Source organism: Diceros bicornis, chromosome 5 (assembly GCF_020826845.1).
Source record: "Diceros bicornis minor isolate mBicDic1 chromosome 5, mDicBic1.mat.cur, whole genome shotgun sequence".
Lineage (NCBI taxonomy): Eukaryota > Metazoa > Chordata > Mammalia > Perissodactyla > Rhinocerotidae > Diceros > Diceros bicornis.
In genome coordinates, this window is record NC_080744.1 from 82647038 (window position 1) to 82668376 (window position 21339).

At 43.8% G+C, this 21339-nt stretch overlaps 1 protein-coding gene across 1 annotated transcript in view; it reads left to right on the forward strand.

Annotated features, from left to right (window-relative positions):
- IGF1R (insulin like growth factor 1 receptor) overlaps positions 1 to 21339 on the forward strand; it is a 291231-nt gene that overhangs the window by 219209 nt on the left and 50683 nt on the right. The window contains exons 3-5 of the mRNA XM_058542364.1: positions 6472 to 6784; positions 11114 to 11262; positions 14101 to 14245. Of these exons, the coding sequence (XP_058398347.1) occupies positions 6472 to 6784; positions 11114 to 11262; positions 14101 to 14245 (607 nt within the window). The remainder of the gene's footprint in view (positions 1 to 6471; positions 6785 to 11113; positions 11263 to 14100; positions 14246 to 21339) is intronic.

Sequence of the window (21339 nt, forward strand, 5' to 3'; positions counted from 1 at the left end):
GGGTCCTCCTGGCACTCCTAAGATCTCCCTCTCAGCTCGTGGACAGTCTCCTCTCCCTCTGTCTGTTGACCCCACCCATGACATTGCCAGCTCAGAACCCTGGTTGTATCCATGCAGCTGCGTGCTGGGCATTTCCATTTGGATGTGTGCACAAAAACAATACATCCCAAACTGAACTGATCTTTCTCTACCCCTCCAAAAAAAAGAAAAAAAGTTTGCCACACTTTTCACACACTCTTCCAAATTCTCCAGATATATCTTGAATCTTCCCGCTTTCCCCATCTGCTCCGCTGCCTCCTCAATCTGGACCACCATCGTGGCTCATGGAGATGGCTCCTGTGGCCCCGTGGGTCCCCTTTCTGTTCTGTTTTCCACTCGGCAGCCAAAGCCATCCTTCTAAAATGCACATCTGATTAGAATCCTTAAATAGCATCCCTTTCCTCTTAAGAGTTGTCCAAACTCCTACTTCTGAGTTAAAAGGCCCTTCTCACCTGTCTGTACCTCGGGCCTCACCGTCTTTCTTCCCAGTGTCCCCCACCCCTCCAGTCCCCAAAGCCTCAGTCATGCAGTTGTGCTGAGTCTGTTCTCTCGGCCTGCACTCCCCATCAGCCCTGCCAATCCCCATGCACCTGCTAGCTGATACTGGCTTTTCAAGCTTGGGCCTGGCAAGCCCTTCCCCTGGAAAGCCCTGCTCACTGGCCCTTTGTGCCCTTTCGTATTCCCACTGCTTGTCCTCAGAGTGGGGAGCCCTGGGAGGTCTGGGCTGTCCGGTACCTGCCCTGTCTCCAGGACCTAGCCTAGAGCCTGGCTGATAAGGCTGATGTATTTAACAGTTGAAAGGAACCTTTCTCATCCCTCATCTGTGCCTACGTGCTCTCTGGAGAATGCCAACAGCCTTGGGTGGACTTCTGGCCGTGCTGGGGGACCCCTGCACGTTGAGTTGACTCAGCTGGTGCCCCCCCGCCTCTGGTGTCTGATGGAGTCAGTGCCTCTCCTGGCAAGACAAGAGAGCCACACAATTCCTCTGGCCCGTGGGTCTCACTGATCCCCTTGGGAAGCTGCAGTGCACTTTCCTGGAGTTAGCAGCAGTTCACCTTTATGCATAATGATACATGTCTATTAGGAAAGGCATCCCTCTTTTTATATGGAACAGCGGTGTGTCACTTAGAGTAACCCAGAAATAACTAAGATGTCCCTAAACTAGTCTGTGTTTTGACTCAGAAGCTTGACCTTATTTGAACATCCATGAACTAGTTTGATCCTTTAGAAATTATTTGGGATAAAATCGTTTGCATTTTTTAACGTTGTGTGGCTAAGTGGCCCCCTTTCATTTTTTGTTCCTCGTGAGGAGGCAGAGTTCCCCATCTTTTCTTCTAGCAGAGTACTTATCATAATATATGATACGCTTTTAAAAATGGTTTCTCTGAGGTAAACATTGTTAAAGAACTTACTGGCAAGAACAAAAACAAGTGTTTAAAAAAAAACCCTAGAAAGAATTTGATAAATACAAGGACTCCAGAGAGGGACAGAGTTAAAGGCTGATGTATGTGACTTTTTTCTTGTCCCCAAAAATGAAGAGAATGAGCTTTTAATGTAGTGCCTCATTTTTATGTGACTGTGACCGCAAACCAATCCTTTCACTGGTAGATGTGGGATATGTCGTTAGTTTTTCCAAGAATTCAGATAGGCGTTTGTTTTTATTGTTGGTTGTTATAAGAGAGAGAGCTCATGGGCAAAATCAATTTGCTTTTTCCCCTGTATATTTGTTAGTTTATAGCAGCTTTTCTTTTCCTTTTATTTTTAAAAGGGGAAATGCCTTTAATCATGCTAGGTGTGCTCCCTATTCATGGAAGCCAGGGAGGAGGTTCCCTTCCTTTCTCCCACAGCTCCGTAATTGGGATTTTGGTAACTGTACTAAATTTTAAGTTTTGGCATTCATGTGGAGCAGCCATCCATCTGCTGGCGAGACACACTGCCCTGGGCTTTTCAAGAAATCCCCTAATAGTCCTGAACACTAATAATATTTATATACATTGAGATGAGGCAAAATTTACAGCAGGCTTCTGGGGCTGGCTCCAGGACTCTCTAATCCTGAACTTCCACGTGTTCTCTGCCTGCCTCCCAGAATCCTCTCTGACTGTGCCGCAGCCAGGGGAACACCGGCTTCCAACCCTGGAGCAGCCTCTTATTTATGGAATTTGTCTTCTAACAACAAGTCATCTCTCCCCATCACACCCCCTATATATTCCCCCATAGTATTTGATACCTGTTTGTGCAGCTTGCATCACGGAACATAAAGGAACCCCTTGATTCGTGATCCTTGTAAGAGAAATTGTTCTCTTTATAAAGAATATGATTTTACCTAATTTAAACTGTACTGAAATTCCTCCTGAAGTAGCTCCCATCACTGAAACAAAACCCTAATTCCCCAGCCTGTGTGCTACTTGTGGCAAGAACTGACTAATGGTGCAGTTCTATATAACACACCCCTTTGGGGATCTCAATACACGGCTGCCCAGAGATGCTGTTTCCAGTGGAGTGGGGGATGGAATGCAAAATATATCTACAGATACTTTTTCAGGTATTTTTTTTTTCTCATAATGAAAATGCCCAACATTTGCATTTGGGTATAACTGATTCCAAGCAAGTGCGTGGGGACATTTTTCTGTTCTTGTAAATACTCTTGAGTTTTTAGTATTACATTAATAGCTATTTGATATTAATGTCTGCTACTTGTCATTTTATATAGCATTTAATTTAAATTGTAAGTGAGGCAAAGGGGGTTTTGCAAGTAGATATTGGTCCCAGTTAGTCTCTGATGATGACTGTAAGATTCTTAATCGATTTTCCCCTCCTCCAGTCACAAAGCACAGTGGTGGCTCATGGCTGAAGAGAAGCCCCCAGAGACTTCAGTGCTCTGAGTGAGGTGTATGCTTAATACAGCTGGTTTGTGCTGACGAGTGGGACTATGCACATGGTTTCTGCAGCCAGTTTCATTTTAACCACATGAACCTCATGGATCTATTATATTACATAAACTTTGTAGGGACAACATAACAAGCCTGCGTGTCTCCTCTCCTCTCGCCTGATCCCTCTTATTTCAGCTCTGCCCTCTCTGGTCATCATACCCTCTGTGCTGCTGCCAGATGACCTTTGTAATATGAAAATCTGACCATGTTGCTCTCCTGCCTAAAAGCTTCAGTGATGCCCATCGTCCACCAACTGGTCTCAACACCTCAGACAGGCCTTCAGTGCTTCCCTGAGCTGGCCCTCTTCTCTGTCTGTGGCTGGCCCCCAGCCTTCTTCACTGGTACCCAGTCCTCCCTCCGCAGTGACTTGATTGCTTTCACGTGCATTCACATATAATTCCATCTGTGTTATTCTCGATTCTTATCCTCCTCATCTTTCTTCTTTCAGCTCCAGCCTCAACACCTCTGTGGAACCTTTCCTGGCACCCAGGGCCCAGGGCACACCATGCACCTCCACTCACTCCTGCACTTAGCTGGTGTATCATCCGTTCCTTGAGGACAGGGTCTGGCATACAGGTGCAGCACACACTCAAATAGTTGCTGAGTGGATAAATAACTGAAGGATAGATGGACTTATGTTCTTTTGTTATTTAAAAACCTGAACTAGGGAGACACAATTTCATTGTTTCTTTAGATCTTGAGCCTTGAAGTTACCTCCATAATGGATATATTTGAAATTAAATAGTCATTTAATCTATTTGCTTATTAGATGTCTCTGAGTGTGAGATTTGAGAGTCAAGTGTGTGTGTGTGCATGTGTCTGTGTGCGTTTACCGCAAATATGCTAGGCCTATCAATTCAAATCAGTGTTATCCTCGTCATGATAATCACCTTCGTAGACAATTTATATATCTCCGCATTTTAGGAGTTCCTACAACATATATTTTTTGGTGTGATCAGAGATAGTTAGTCCTTGTTATTTGTTGGATAGATTAGTTTTTGGAAATAGCCAGAAGTTAGTGAGAGCTAATTCTGGTTAACAAAAATGACGTAAGCCAACAGGAGTGGTGGTCTTCTTGGCTTACAGATAGCTCTAAAGGTGTGTCTTATTTGGGATTAGTTCTGTTGCATAACACAAATAGCAGCACTGGAACAAGATGAAAGTTTACTTCTCTCTCAAGAAGTCTAGAGGTGAGCAGTCCAGGGTTAGCCTACTGGCTATACAGTGATAAGGGACCAAGTACCTTTTATCTTGCTCCACTATTCTTAATGGGCCACCTCATGGTCCAAAAGGGCTGCTTGAGCTTCATGCATTACTCCTGCATTCCAGCCAGCAAAGAAGAAAAAGGGCATGCCCCCTCTGATTTAAGGAATCTTCTAGGAAGTTGCACCCAAAAAGTTTTCTTATGTCTCACTGGCTAGAATTTAGTCACTGCTAGCTGTAAGAGAGGCTGAGAGATGTAATATATAGCTGGATGGCAAAATGCCCAGTTAAAAATCAAGCTTCTGTTATCAAAATCAGAAGAATAAATAATGGAAGGCAACCTTTGGTCTCTGTCAAAGGATGATTTCAAAGGAGAAAATTGCAAAATTATTTTAAGCTTGACAGTAGCACGCGAATTTGTTGGCTTTCTTCAGAGGTTTCAGTATTCGTTTGAACGTCCAAGTTCTGATAATCTGTTTTTAAATTCACCTGTTTGCAGTGAAACAGGAACTCTTGGACACAGCTATTTGGTGTGTAAATTGGTAAAAACTTTTTAGAGGACAGTTTGACCTGGTAAGGTCAATTCTGGAAATTGATCCTAATGAAATAACTAAGGACTCTCATGAAGGTTTAGTGCTGATTGTAATAATAAAACGTTGGGAATAAACGAGATGTCTAATCATAGGAGACTCATTGTAACTTACAGTACATTATACCATGGGATGCAATGCAGCTGTTAAACGATTGTGGAATTCCCGGTATATTATGCCAAACAATGCTTTCAGAAGGGCTTGACCCTTTTTGGTGTGTGTGTGAGGAAGATTAGCCCTGAGCTAACATCTGTTGCCAGTTCTCCTCTTTTTGCTGAGAAAGATTGGCCCTGGGGTAACATCCATGCGCATCTTCCTCTACTTTATATGTGGGATGCTGCCACAGCATGGCTTGATGAGCGGTACGGAGGTCCATGCCTGGGATCTGAACCGGTGAACCCTGGGCTGCTGAAGTGGAGCCTGCGAACTTAACCACTATGCCACTGGGCCGGCCCCTTGACCTGTTTTTTTAATAGATATTTGTAGTTGCAAGCACATGCATAGGAAAGGATCTGGGAGGGTCCACATGAAGGTATTGATAAAGGGTGGTTTGTGGGCCAGTGGACTGGATGTTCTTTATATTCTCTTTTCTTATCTGTGATCTCTGATTTTTTTTTTGAGCATGTATTTTTATTATAAGGAAAACCAATAATAGAATCTTCACTAAAAAATGCATGTCAGAGTCAATAATATACATATTTAAATAATTTTCTGTTGTTTTCCAACTCATGGAAAAAGTAGGAAATGTATAATGCAAACCAGATTTCATATTTTGTTGATTTATACTTTATTTGCTTAGTGAGGCTGACAGCCCCATAGAGTGTGAGCATTACAGCATTGTTATGGAAATAGATGCCAGCTCATCTATTTGGGATGTGAATTGTGGATCTCTGGTTTTTAGACACTGCTTTCCCTCAACTTTAGCATGGAGGGGCTCAGAGGAGATGGTTTCTAATATCCTGTGGTCCTGTGGGCTCAGAGACACTGCCCACCCACCCACTTTCTTGTATTTGAGAATAACCATCAGGCATGGGACTTCTCAGTGATGTAATAGGTTAGGATTCGTGAAGTTAGTATTCATTGCTTATTTGGGGTAAGACCTTTGATGTGATGCAGGCAGACATACACAAACTTTTCTAAAGCCATTTTGTAAACCTGAATCATTTTTAAAATAAATGAGCATTTCTGCACACCAAGGCTTTTCAAGGTATTTCAGTAAAGAATACATCCAAAATGCAGAATGAACACAGCATAATGCCTTTAAAAAGGAATAATACACAGTACTGTTTGTGTAGGGTTGCTACATTATGACATGCGCCTCAGGCAACCTTCTACTGTGGGTATTACTGCCTCCACTTGATAGAGGATCAAGGTCAAAGAAGCTAATGGACTCATCCAAGACCAAACAGCCAGTAAATAGGAGAGGCTGGACTTAAAACCCTGCTCTCCTGACTCTAAAGACAAAGTATTTTCTCCCTGCCTTGAAGAAACTCTGAATATGGTCTATAATAACTGTCATTGCAACCCTTACCTGGCGTGCAGGGCCCAGTGATTTTCCATTTGGAGATTTCCCATGTGGTTGGTTGGTTTCTGTCAATGGAGCGATCTGGTGCTGGTGGTAGCCCATGACCAAGAAGAATGCTGGCCAGGCCCGGTGAAGGCCGTCCAGTTCCTGCCATCTCACCGCCCTGTCCCCTCTGCCCCCACAGTGTGCCCTAGCGCGTGTGGAAAGCGGGCGTGCACCGAGAACAATGAGTGCTGCCACCCCGAGTGCCTGGGCAGCTGCAGCGCGCCCGACAATGACACAGCCTGCGTCGCCTGCCGCCACTACTTCTATGCCGGCGTCTGCGTGCCCACCTGCCCGCCCAACACCTACCGCTTTGAGGGCTGGCGCTGCGTGGACCGCGACTTCTGTGCCAACATCCTCAGCGCCGAGGGCAGCGACTCCGAGGGGTTCGTGATCCACGACGGCGAGTGCATGCAGGAGTGCCCCTCGGGGTTCATCCGCAATGGCAGTCAGAGGTCAGTCTCGTGGCCTGTCGGTCACACAGCGCCCCCAGGGGACAGAAAGGTGGGCTCTGCTGGTTGTTCCATTTCAGTGGGACCCCGGGGGGATTAACGGAAATGGGTCTTCTTGGAGGACTGGCGTAACTTAAATTTTTTATGAGATTTCTAGGAGCAATTGGCAATTTTTTTTTCAGTTTATTTTGCTTTTTTTTGAAGTGTACTGCCTGGACACTTGAAATTAAGGACTTGACTTGCTGGCTCAGGTAACCAGAGGTCACCGTCACACTTGCTGGGCTTCCATTGGAGCGGTGGGGGGTGGGGGGAGATGACCCTGTAGATTTAGGTTTTCCTCACCCCTAGTGCTGTTCAACACTAGCCCAGTGAAGGCTTTGGGATTGCAAGAGGGAAGACAAGACAAGCCCCCACAGCATCCTTGAGGCAGCGAGCAGGCCTAAAATGTCTCTTAGCACAAGCTCACGTCCTGTGCCTGAACCAGCCGCTACTAAGAGTAAAGCAGTAGCTTAAAGTAACCTGCGTTTTCCATCAGCACCCTCTCCTCTCTCTCACCTCCACCCCCTTCTTCGCCCTCCCTCAGTTTTCTCTGTGCCCCTCATTTTCCTTCCTAAATGTTGAGACTTCACTTGGGAAGCAAAGAAGTTCCTTACAGCAAATGGCATCCCCCTTGTGTATGCCAACTGGACTTCTCTAAAATTGTCATGTTTATGAAAAAGCAATCTTAGCGTTGTTACAAAATATAAGACTGTAACCCTGGAAGCAAAAGAATACTAGAGGTTTGGAGTTGCTGTTCCCTCCTCTGGAGCAGAGCAGAGAACTTTTAGGAAAAAGTAGTTCAGTTGTAATGGGCCAGAAGCCTCCTTCATGATGAGCACCAGGGGACCCTTACATTCCTGGGTTCTTCAGAACTATTCTACAAATATAAAATACTGCTTGAAAAGTAAACATTAATTTTGAATATAATGTGTCATTTACCTGCTTTTTCCTGCAGTCTATTTCTATAAAATGCATCAAGTAAGTCTTTATAAAGGAGATTCTGTTTTCAGTGTAATATTTGAAGATGTTATTCCTACCGTAGGCTTACCTTCAAATCAAAGATAAAACTCACATTATTTCATAACGTTGGATGTAGAACAACTTTCTGCCCATTATAATTTCTATAACCATTGTAATAATAAAAATTACTGTAAGTACTTTAAAATGATAAATGTGCCAAGGACTCCAGTGAACTCGTAAGTATATATATTCCAACCAAAATAAGTCTACCACATTTTATTCACATTTTATTGGCAGTCTTAGAACTTAAAAGGGCTTTACCAGTGCCCTGAGGTGACTCAGCCACAGTTCCTCCTGGGAGTGGGATGGTGATGGGGCAGCTGGTCCATGAACTGGGGGTGATACCATCTTTGTCCTTTGGGTACATTTTCCTATGATGTAGCGGGCAAAGTGGGGGTGCTGTGCATTTCAAGTGGTGTTTCTCCCACTGCAGTGCATTCCTCAAAGAATTGAGCCATTATTTTCCCTATGCATTCTTACAGTCTGTTCAAAGCTAGAGATCTACCTTTTCCATTTTGAAATAAAATGGCATCGGGCCCGGACCGGTGGTGCAAGCGGTTAAGTGTGCACGCTCTGCTGCGGCAGCCCGGGGTTCACCGGTTTGGACGCCAGGCGTGGACCGACGCACCGCTTGTCAAGCCGTGCTGTGGCCGCGTTCCACATAAAGTGGAGGAAGATGGGCATGGATGTTAGCCCAGGGCCAGTCTTCCTCAGCAAAAAGAGGAGGATTGGCAGATGTTAGCTCAGGGACGATCCTCCTCACAAAAAAAAAAGAAATAAAATAAAATAAAATGGCATCAAGAAATAATAAATCCCCTCTCTCAGCCTTTAAGGCCTATTTGACACTTACTTTAAATTATTTATTTTTAAATACTGTTTATACCCTCTCTGTATCAGAATGGATTCTAGGAAGCTTAATCTGTAAACATGTAATCGGAGCACTTCCTTAGAGAAGCATTTTTAGAGTGCTAGATGATTCCTAGACATTTTAATGAAGGCACTTGGTTCAGTTGCTAGTTGAATAAAATGTCAAGGGGAACTCAACGGACACTTACCTTACAACCTAGAAGTTACACTCCTGGACATTTATCCCAGAGAAATGAAAACTTATGTCCACACAAAAACACTTACACAGTTGTTCAGAGCAGCTTTGTTTGTAATAGCCAAAAACTGGAAGTAACTCAGATATTCCACAATAAGTAAATGGTTCAGCAAACTGTGGCATATCACACCATGGAATATTATTCAGCAACAAAAAGGAACAAACTATTGAAATACAAAACAACTTGGATAGATCTCAAGAACCTTACGCTGTGTGAAAACAGCCAATCTTGAAAGGTCACATACTATGTAATTCCATTTATATAACATTCTCAAAATGACAAAATTAGAGAGATAGAGGTGGAGAACAGGTTAGTGGTTGCCAGGAAGGAGTTAGGGATATGGGGGTGACTATATGGGAGATCTTTGTGGACTGGTTCTGTATCTTGATCAAAATGGTGCTTACACAGTGATGAGATGACGTAGAATTATACACATACACTATACCAGTGTGAATTTCCTGGGTTTGATATTACATTATCATTATATGAGATATAGCCATTGGGAGGAACTGGGTGAAGGATACATGGGACCTTTCTGTACTCTTTGCAACTTTCTATGAATCTGTAATTATTTCAAAATGAAAAATTTTGTAAAAGGGAGATTGGGGGCATTATATGGCATGTAGGTAAATTAGAAGCAATAAAAAAACCAACAAAAAGTGCTGAAGGGAAGCTACTACCCACACTAGAAATGGGAATGTTGAGTGTGGTGTTAGATGAAGAAGAGCTCTCCCTTCCTGTGGTTGGCTCAGTTCCTTTGGAAACCTTGCCTCCCATTCTCCCGACACGAAATAGGAAGATACCAGGGGAGTTTTGTGTACCTATAAACTTTTAAACAAAACAAAACCCTGCGTCTTTGCCTTAGATATGCAGTAAAGTTCCAGGGGAAAAAAAAAGTCCTTAATGAAAAGAGCTAATTTACACTGTTTTCTTGAATGTTTTTAACTTATCTGCATGAAATTTAAAAGGTCATTCAAGGAGCTGGCCTGGTGGCCTAGTGGTTAAGTTCGACATACTCCACTTCCGCAGCCCGGATTCAGTTCCTGGGCATGGACCTACACCACTCGTCCGTCAGTGGCCATGCTGTGGCGGTGACCCACATACAAATAGAGGAAGATTGGCATAGATGTTAGCTCAGGGCACATCTTCCTCAAACAAAAAGAGGAAGATTGGCAACAGATATTAGCTCAGGGCCGGTCTTCCTCAGCAAATAAATAAATAAATAAATAAAAGATCATTCAAGAACAATAGTGTAAATAGAATGGCTCTCCAACTCACCATCCTGTTGTACACACATCCCATAATGTTGTATCATTTATTTTGTTTGGAAATCAACGCAGCCTTTGATCCTTGCTCTGTGGCTCAGGAGGTGGATTAGCGTTTTGTCTGCTATTTCCTAAATAATGATAGGTAGGCAGGAAAAGTGCCAGTCTCGCTCGCTGTCCGTGACTCTTGGTGGTTTGTGGCATGTTCAAGATAGCATATGAAAAAGGAGCTCATTACAAAGGAATGGAAGTTCCTTGCTTTTACTGTGCATGCAGCAAAAACAACATTTGGATCAATTTACAAGTTTCTGCAAAACACTGTCAAGAAATAATTTCACTTGTGCTTTAGCAAGAAAATAATGGATCTGTGCTATACCACATGCCTTTCAGAGTCCCTCAGTGGGTTTTCTGGAACTCTGGCTGTGGGAGTCAGACTCCTGTTAGTAGCAAAGATATTGCTGTCCCTTTGCTGTCCCTGTCGCCTCTCCAGCTTCTCCAGGGTGTGCTAGGCAGGGGCCATGACATCAGAGAGCAGCCCCATTCTCCAGAGCCCCCAGTGCTTCCTTTCTGCAAGGCTCTTTCTCCCACATGGGACCAGCTGGCTCACCAGTCGGACAGCCTATGACACACACATGCTTCAAGGATGTATCACGTATTTTGTCTGGAAACAAGCAACATACTTTTCCTGTGTAGGCACTTTTCTTCCTTTTGTTTGCAATTTGAGTGGCTTATCCTGGGTGGGCTTGAGGATGAGATACAGTGTGACCACTTGAACGCTTCAAAACGGTTGGTTTTTATAATTTGTACTACAAAAACAACTAGAATAAGAGCATGTCCTTAGGATTTTTTTAATGCAAGGAGACACTCTGATCTCTGTGTTTTGGTTGGTTCTTTATCTCCAACAGCATGTATTGCATCCCTTGTGAAGGTCCTTGCCCCAAAGTCTGTGAGGAAGAAAAGAAAACAAAGACCATTGATTCTGTTACTTCCGCTCAAATGCTCCAAGGATGCACCATCTTCAAGGGCAATTTGCTCATTAATATCCGACGAGGCAGTAAGTATTCTATCCTCCTGGAAGAGGTGGCTGGATCTCTTGGTGTCTTTTGTTGATGCTTTTCCTACCCGTCCATGACTCACAACTAAAATATGGGCCTAAGAAAACAACATGGTGCCATAAGCCTCATGCTTGATGCCTCTCCTTTGAGTTTCCCTCAAAAATAAAAAACAGATTGAAAGGCAGTCTGTTTTCTAGCCATTGGCGCAGTGTTTACTCCTGCAGAGGGTCATCCCTCATCTTTCTTTTAGTCTCGTCCTACGCAGGAGAGGCAGGTCCCAACACACACAAACCCCAGAAGAGACCAGGGGATCAGAGGTATGACTCAGCAGCCTCCAGCTGGAGCCAAATCCACACAGTTTTTGTTTTGTTTTGTTTTTTGTGAGGAAGACCAGCCCTGAGCTAACATCCGATGCCAATCCTCCTTTTTTTTTTTTTTGTGCTGAGGAAGACTGGCCCTGGGCTAACATCCATGCCCATCTTCCTCTACTTTATATGGGACGCCGCCACAGCATGGCTTGACAAGCGGTGCGTCGGTGCGCGCCCAGGATCCGAACCGGCGAACCCCGGGCTGTCACAGTGGAGTGCGTGCACTTAACCACTTGCACCACCGGGCCGGCCCCCCAAATCCACACAGTTTTAAGTCCAAAGAGTTTCGGTTACTTGGATATATTGAGGAGACTGAGCAAAGGGAAGAGTTTAATGATATCACTTTAAAATTTTATTAAGTCCAAAAGAGTGGTTAATCTGCAGATTTACTTCTGAGAGCCAAAATGATACAAGTATCTGTCGTCATTTATTTAGAGCTTCCGTCTCACCCCTGCAGAATCACCGTCATTTGCAGTAGGTGGCATTCCTGGTCATTGCATTTGTGCAGGGCAGTTCCTGTTGACTTATTCTGTGATATTTTCACTTCTGGTCTTTAATCGACAAGGGCTTCTAGTTGTGGTGCCTTAAATTCTCCACCACCAGGACCACTTGGTCAAGGTACTGATAGTTTCTTAAGCTAGAATAAATATAGTAAGAAAGCCCTGAGGTTGAAAGAAATTGTTTTTCTAAATCCTTTTGTGAAGAAATTGTTTTTACCATTTGGGGAAAGAAAATGACTAATTTATTTATTCTGTGAATTTACTTTTCCTTAATACTGTTTGTTAAATGAGTGAGCTATATTCTCACAGTTTAGAGATGGCAGAAACAAGTTTTTGCTTAGCTCTTCTGAATTTTTTGATATCCCTTGTTTTTCACGACACCTTTCACCCCTCGACAACAGGGATAACTTTGTTTCCACATAGCTAGAATTTTCTTACCCTCGTGGTATTCTGCAGATTTATTCTTTTTGCTCTTACTAGATTTCCTAATTTTTTTTCTTTTTTTTTTTTGCTGAGGAACATTAGCCCTGAGCTAACATATGCGCCACTCTTCCTCTATTTGGTACGTGGGTCACCACCACAGCATGGCCAATGAGTGGTGCAGGTCCACGCCCAGGATCCAAACCTGCGAACCCGAGCCGCTGAAGCGGAGCGCACTGAACTTAACCACTACACCACAGGGCCGGCCCCATAGATTTCCTAATTTTTAAAAAGATTTCTTCATCCCTAGAACATGCCCTTTAAGTACCTAAACCTTCCTTTTTTTTAATCTTCTTATTCTGAAGGTAAAAATTGAATCCATGAATTAAACCCATGGAGAAGTATAATTTGAGAGGCAATTGGTACATATTCTTGCATGATGATGAAATGTGTCTTCCAGTTTATGTCCAACTCAGGAAGTCATTTGGATTTAGGGTAATAGGACATCTTATTGGAAGGGACAGTCCCAGCCTTGACTACAGGGCATGCGTCCTGCCTCACATTTAAGATTCAGCACCATTTCCTTGAACCATCACTGACAGGCAACCTCTAGTCTTTGCAACTTGAATTTCTCTTGGAAAACCACGGAAGTGTACATGAAATGTAGGGCCTTGCCCTCTAGGACAGGACCTTTATTCTTTCATTTTTATCAGTTCAAAGCAAAATAGAACCTTTCATTAAATGAGCCTTCACAAGTCATACATGGTAAAATCCCATTAGTTGAACCATGCCCAGTTCATTATAGTATTTATTATAATTTTGATGTAAGTTGAACTGAAGTTTATGTTTTTTATTTACTATGAGAAAAAGATAGGCTAAATAAGATTAAAGGAAATACACTGTTTATATATCATGTTGTTTTTACATATGTTTTAGCTACTATTTTCTAGTTATGAAAATAATACATGTGCATTACAGAAAATTTAGAAGCACAGAAATGAATTTTTAAAAATCACCTGCAGATAACTATCGTTAACATTTTAGTGCGTTTTCCAGTCTTAGTAAGATGGAACCTTTCAATTTGGATCCCTGTATCTTAGGAACTAGAAATGCAGCAAAGGCAGTTCCTAATGAGACGGGGAAATTGTTGTTTATTTAGTCATGCCCTTGTACTGTGGAGGCAGTGCTGTCTGTTGACAGAGCATATTAAAAGACGTTCCCTAGATTTGTTGGCCTTCGCTAATTGGCAGTCTGGTATTTATGATTTTACATTGTTAGTCAGCCTGGGAGCTGCAGTACCCGGCCTTCTAGAAACTCGCTTTCTCCTGCCTCAGGGGCCCTGTCCTGGGAAAGGTTCTTGAAAGTCAAGCCTGGGGAAGTGCATTTTTGACAGAAGGCGGCGGGTCCTGTGCCAGCAGCCTGAGCATCTCGGTGGCACCACAAAACAAGACCTGCCACGGAATCGCTCTCTATGCGTGTTTGTGAGAAACCAAGTGTGTTGCCCTTACGCTAAGTGAATGCTCAGTAACATGGTCCCCTCTTAACATAGATAACATTGCCTCGGAACTGGAGAACTTCATGGGGCTCATCGAGGTGGTGACAGGCTATGTGAAGATCCGCCATTCCCACGCCTTGGTCTCCTTGTCCTTTCTGAAAAACCTTCGCCAGATCTTAGGAGAGGAGCAGCTAGAGGGGTAAGTGCTCCAAATTTCATGAACTGACATTCTCCTATTACAAAATAAGTAGCGTGCTTTTAAAATTCTACGTTACTAAGTAAGAACTGTTTTCTTGTTACAAAGAAAAAAGGAAGAAGTGACAGTAATGCTAGTGCTACCTGAGTGATGGCCCACCTCCTTCAGTAGTGTCCGGTGTAGTTGAGATTCTCCATCCTTGGGACGTTGCTTTTTGGAAAACTATGCTGTGACCCATCAGTCAGGGGTTGCATGACTGACTGTGGCCGGTGAAACAGCAGACAGGGATGTTCTTGGGGGCTCTTTCTTCCAAGAGTGACAGGAATGGGTCTAAAATGCTTAACTCTCGATGAAATCATCATTTACATGACCCTTAACTGCCTCAGGATGCAGTACCATCCTACATAAAAACCGTTCCATCTTCCAAAATGTGTTGGGATATAAGAGATTTGGAGGAGTATGGACAGTTCATTTTGTTATAAAGAACTCTTGATTCACAAAATTGTTTTTATTGATTAGCTTATAGGATTTGCGGTATTGATAGAATTTTTGCCTTCTGCAGAAATGTGCTTTGCGATAGGGGTTTTAAAATAGCTGGAGGCTTTCTATCAGAGGATAAATGACAGCTGGTGCTTGTTGCACACACGGTGTCTTTCCAGCAGTTAGCCTGTGTATACCTTTGTATCTGTACTTTTTTCTTCCCAGTCCTCCTTTTAAATACAGCTCTTGCCTGGCTTTAAGCTAATGCTTTGAAATAAAGAGAGACATCCATTAATGAGTGGATTCCTTCTAAAGAGAATTTGGGGAAATAATTTAAGAAAGAAAGAGGTGGGAAGGTCGTGGGAAAGGTTGTCCTTGCTGATTTATCTACCCTGACTGGGTAAAGTTACCGCATAAGAGTTTCTTTACAGCCTCTCTGCTTTTCTCAGACTAACTCTTGGTCAGTCTTAAATTCTTAAAATTCCATCATCTGATACAGCTCAAGAGAGGGGGCAGCTCTTCATTCCATCCTTGAAAAGCACACTGTCCTTCCCACTGGGAACACTGATTCTTTCGAAAAACTTCTTTCTCCTCGCAAATCCAAGAGGCTGCCACTGTGCCCAGTCCCAGAGTGTCCCAGGCCACTTGCATGGCAAGCTGAGGCTCTGCCGATTGGAGGTGGTGGTTATTGTTGGTTGTATTAAATTGTAAAATGAATTTTAGTGCAGTTTTTCTTTCTCCAAGTAGGTTTGTGTTTCTGGAGTCCCTGGTGTTGATAAGCATTTTTCCTTTGGCAGATCGGTATCTGCAAGATTTCCTGCTGTGTAAGGGTACACATTTTTTCCCCAGGTTGAGCAGGTGAGAGAGAGATGAAAGCTGAGAGGAGAGTTTAACTAATTTTTATTCATTATTACATAATGTGATTCCCTTTTAGTTGTGTGTTAACTAGAAGTGTTATGCATTTAAATGTAGCTGAAAATTAAAGCTTGATTTTTATGTGCAAGAATATGATGTATTTCTCTTTATCTGAAACTTGTGTAAAACCAGAAGTCCCAGTGGGGTCTTTTTAAGGTTGCGCGTCATTGCTCAGGTGTTTGGGACACTTTGAAGCTCAGGTAAGCCTTGGTCCCCTGCCCTGCTGTGAGTGTTTTAGATGGTGGGGGAGGGCAAATGGGCCTCAGGTTGTCAGAACCTGCTGCTGGTCAATAGCCCTTGTAGCTCTGAGGCTGCTGGGCTCCCAGCCTTTTATTCCTGCGTGTTGCTTTTCGGAGGCTCTCTCTTGAGCTAGGGCGCTTAAGAACCTTGCCTCTCTTGATGGGAATTGAGTTCTCTCCCCTGCCTTCCTCACCCTTAACCGAAAAGGTGTAGGTCATCCTCGCTTGTAATGAATTCCCCACAGCTGTCTTTGTACCAGGTATCACCAGTAGCAACAACTCGATTCTTTTTTTCTCCTCCTCAGACTTAGGAAGAGAATTAGGTCCAGCCCCTTCACCTGCTCCCCTCCTGCAAGAAGGGAAGAGTTCGGGAGGAAGAGAAGAACAGAATATGATAAAGAGATGAATGCCAAGAGGGCAAAGCAGAACTTGCGAGGTGCCAGGAGGGAAAGAAAAGGAACGTGCCATGGGCATGAAAAAGAGTCAGATATCTGATTAAGAAGATCAAACAGGCTTCCAAGAAGAAGGGGCATTTGAGATGGGCCTGGAAGGGTTTCCAGAAACACTCAGAAAGCAGAGGGTGAAGAAAGGCAGTTTAGGGTAGGGCGGCAGGAGCAAAGGCAACGAGTTGGGGCATCCTGGGACCTGTTTGGCAAATGATGCTGGAGAGGTAGGTGGTATTAGAATTACGTAAGGTGTTATGCATCCAGGTGTGGAGGTTATAATTTAGGTAGGCAGTAGCACGTATTCAAGGCTTCTGAGTTAGAGGAGTGTTAGCAGAGCTATCTGGAAATTTAATTTCTGAACATTTCATTTCTGTGTGCTTTTGGTTTAAGCCAAGATAACTTTTATCGCAGTGGTTCCCAAACTTTGCTACTCATTAGAATCATCTGGGGGGCTTTAAATAAATCCTGACACTCGAGTTGCACCCTGTCCCAATTCAATCAGAATGTTTGGAGTGGGATCCAGGCATTTTCTGAAGACTTCGAGGGAACTTCAATGTGCAGTAGAGATTGGAAACCCCTGCTCTCTCCCGTTATTTCTTCTTATATGCATATCCCCAAAGCATTTTGACTTTTTTTCCTAAATATTTTCTTGTCACACTGTTGCCACAATGTACTATTTTTCTCAAGCCTGTCATAGCCAGTGAGAATATAAATAAATGCTTTCATTTGGTTCAATAGGATGAAAGTTTTGTAGCCTTTTGTTTTGATGGAGAGCAGAAAAAGTCATCGTGCAGAGATCCTTCATGTCAAGATCCTTTGACAACATTGGCTTTCCAAACTGGAACTGAGATCTGCCTCCAGAAGTTTCCCGAGCAGCCCAGACCACTGGGTCAAGTCGAGAATGTGAAATTCAAGCATTTTACCTAGAGCAGAGCTCTTGGAACTCACTGAGAGCCTGTTTGCTCTTATATCAATCATTGTGAGCCGATTTTGTAATCTGATTTCCAGACTAGCAACAGGTAGAGGCAGAATCACATCAGAACAGACAGCAGGGCAGTCGGTTGCTGGAGAACAGGGCTCGGAGAGCATCGGTTTGTTCAGAAGAACTCAGACGGCCAGGGTTTCCTTGAGGGCATCACTCACTCCATTAATGTGATGTGTTTCTAGACCAATAACCTTAAACATTAAGAAAACCAAGGTTCTTCTGCTATTTAAGAAGGAAACGGATTTTGTAATGCACATGTACAAAATTTCTATAAAATCGCTCATTTTTAAGCCCTTAAATAAGAGACAGTATTTCTGATATCTGGAAATGTCATTATTTGGACAACCTTATTTTCTGATGTCATCAGCTAAACCGGGAGTTAAAATTTCAGATTCTTTGGTGCCACCAAGGAAAAGCCCTGAAAAGAATAAAAGTAGGCGAAGGTAGTGGGTTGTAAGAATTGAAATTCTTGGCTGCATTGAGGCACCTCTGTGCTGGTGTACCCACCATGACTTTGCAACACTCATGCTTCATTCTACCTTTGCAACTCTAAGATTGGGTTGCAACAGAGTTGCACTTTAACATTTCTCTGGGGCTTTTAAAAAATATAGACTCAACCATGTGACTCAGCAGTTCTAGGCTCTACCCAGTATCTGCCCAAGAGAAATGAAAACATGCCCACACAAGACTTGTATGTGAATGTTCATAGCAGTATTATTCATGAGAGCCCCTTCCCCCCACCCAAAAAAAACACTGGAAACAATCCAAATGTCCATCAACAGATGAATGGATAACAAAATGTGGCACAATGGAATACTGCTCAACAATAATGTAACAACGTAGATGAACCTCAAAAACATTAGGTTAAGTGAAAAAGCCAGACACAAAAGGCTACACATTGTATGATCCCGTTAATATGTAATTTCTACAAAAGGCAACACTATGGAGACAGAAAGCAGATCAGTGAGAACTGGGGACGGGATGGGAGATTGACCACCATTGGAAATGAGAGAACTTGGACATGATAGAAATGTTCTGAAACGGCACAGTGGTGATTGTTGGACAGCTGTATAGATTTACTGAAGCTCAGAGAACTGTACACTTAAAACGGGTGAATTTTTTGGTAGGTAAATTATCAGACCTGGTGGTCTAGTGGTTAAGATTCAGTGCTCTCACCGCTGTGGCTGGGGTTCGTTTCCTGGTCAGGGAACCACACCACCTATCTTGTCGGTTGTCATACTGTGGCGGCTGCATGTGGCTGTGATGCTGAAAGCTATGCCACTGGGATTTCAAATAGCAGCAGAGTCACCCATGGTGGATAGATTTCAGCAGAGCTTCCAGACTAAGACAGACTAGAAAAAAGGACCTGGCCACCCACTTCCAAAAATTGGCCATGAAAACCCTATGAATAACAGCAGAGCATTATCTGATAGAGCGCTAGAAGATGAGAGGATGGTGCAGAAAGACTGGGTAGGGGTCTGCCCTGCTGTCCACAGCGTCACTGGGAGTCAGGATCAACTCCATGGCATTAAAACAACAGCAAGATGATATCTCAGTACAGCTCCTTTAAAAACACTCAAAGAGGAAATATTTTCCAAGTATCTGTTTGGTGCCTAGTGCCACTTGAATATAAATTCCCACCCTTGCTGAGCCCCCAAGATTGGTGTAAATGTTGGATTTGGGGAAGTTTGGACCTGGTGTGAAGCAACCTCTTACAGATGGGTTGGAGGCAGCATCTGTGAAAAGGCTAAGTCCTGTATCAGTTGCAGATTGCTCCAATGCTGGAGATGGCCCCATGTGCTGGGTTCTGATGCCCCCTAGAGACAGCCGGAAAGACGCCATGGTTTCTCCTCCGAGAAGTGAAAGGGAATGATCTGTTGTGTATTTGCAGATTTTTTTTTTCAATTTGTGAGCAAGGGCTGGAAAGAGGGAATTATCCCTTCCTACTTCCGCAGGCTGGAGACCTTGCCCTCAGCCCCATTTGTCCCAGCCTGGGAGAAGCCTACTAAATACTTTGCCTAGAGTTGTTGCTTAGTAAGTAGTGGAGGTGACACTCAGACCCTGATCCTCGGATTCCCAAATGCGGTTCTCCAAACCCTGGACGCGGGGCTGTCTTTTAAGTACCATGCAAATCCCTAGTGCTTTTGCCTTCCTTTGCTTCCTGATCCTCCCTGCCCTTCATTGGAGCAGGCGGGAAGGTGGTGGTGTTGATAATTCAGAGGTAAGACAGCCCCAAGACTGGAGCCATAAATGAAGCAATTGAGTATATAATATGTGCTAGGCATTTAGAATATCAATACAGATAATCTACAGATGTCCGCAAAGAGATAACTGACTGCTTCCAGCCTGCCTCAGCTGGTCAACATTTTGGCAGGTGGGGCCTACCCAGTACAGAAACAGACTTTTTTTGCAACATTAGAAGGCCAGGAGCCATGATTCCAATATCTGTGAAACCCAGGCACCATGGAGCCCATGTTAGCTATAGAAAAATAAACAAATAACTTATTTTTTAAAAATATTGTTTGAATGTAAAGGCAGTAAGCTTAGAAACAATTAGGAAATCACGTTTACTGAGTAATCGGCATAAATAACCATTTCCTTTAGGAAACAATGAAAATCTAAGCGTGTGTGTGTTGAAGATGTGCAGACAAGTCTCCGCCTTCTACCATCTCTTAATACTCACCTCATCACGGGAGGAATTTGAGGGGAGCCAGGCCCCAAGCTGGGTTGGAAAAACAAGAGCAGTATTGACAGGCAGCTCATAAATGGCTTGATTATTATTTTGACGAGGGTTTTATTTTTATCTTTCCTTCGCTTACACAGGTTCCATAAGCCTGGGTTTTATTGATATTGGTATCCTGGCTCCAGGCCTTCTCGGTGTTGTAAAAAATGTTTGTGTTTACTGTAAAAAGATAATCTTGCTTTTCAAAGTGATTAATTACATACACAGGATTTCAGTGTGCCTGCCATTCATTTGTCACATTCCTGACTTATAATTCATGCTTCCTCCCCTGGAGAGAAGCATATTTTGTTTAGAAGGTGTTTTCGATGTGGTTCTGTTCCCTGCTAGTGAAGTGACTTCACTAAAAAGACGTCTCATCCTGGGTTGAGACAGAAGTTTGACCTGGTTAATTGGAACTTACTCCCAGCCCAGAGGTTTCTGCACCAACAAGGAGATTTTGTGCATGTGACCAGCTCAGGAACCTGAGCAGCTAGACCCGTTGGGGTTAGTATTAACACTGCAGAGTGTCCTTCGGAGCTGGAAATATTCCACGGGCAAGAATGGGCCTACAATAGGAGGCATCTGTTTCCACCTGTAAACCCTCCTTCAGTGGTAAGACTGCACGAATCCTTCTGCCTTCTGGCAGCATCCTGGGAGATGAGGGAGAGCAGACGTGGGTGGGGGCTGTCCTGAGGGACGGCAGATCTCACCTTGCCATCTCCGGGTGCTTCCCGCCTGCACACATGGCCTTGTGTTGCCTGTTCCGACTCTAGATTCATTTGGACAGTGTCCTACGTTCCTTTTCCAGCAGATGTATGTGTTAGGGGGTGAGCTCTTACCAAAAGGAGAGGATTGTTGACTTGTAGATTTTTACCACCTGGTTTGGTGGCCGTGAATGTGTCAAGAGGCCTCAAGGTGAGTTTGTGAGGAGCCTGCCTTTGGAGGCCCTTGTCTCACTGCACCCCTGTGCGTGCAGGACTCCCACCCCCAACCCCCAGGCATGTGCAGACGGGGGCCAGTGCTTGCAGAGAGGTTGGGCTTCAGGCTGGTGGGGCAGATTCCACCTCAGCTCTCTACCTCCTCCTGGGCATTAGGGTCCTGGACTCTTAAAGCCGACAGGGAGCTCAGATGCCCCTTTTGTCCTATGAATGAGTAAATGGGGCTACAGAAAGCGCTAAGTGACCTGCCTATGGCCATGTAGCTCATTAATGACATTTCTAGTCCTGGATCCCCGTCTCCAAACTCCCTCCCACCTGAACTCCCCTGTGAATTCCCAGGGAAATGTCAAGTGTCTGCTTGGCAGCATTGTA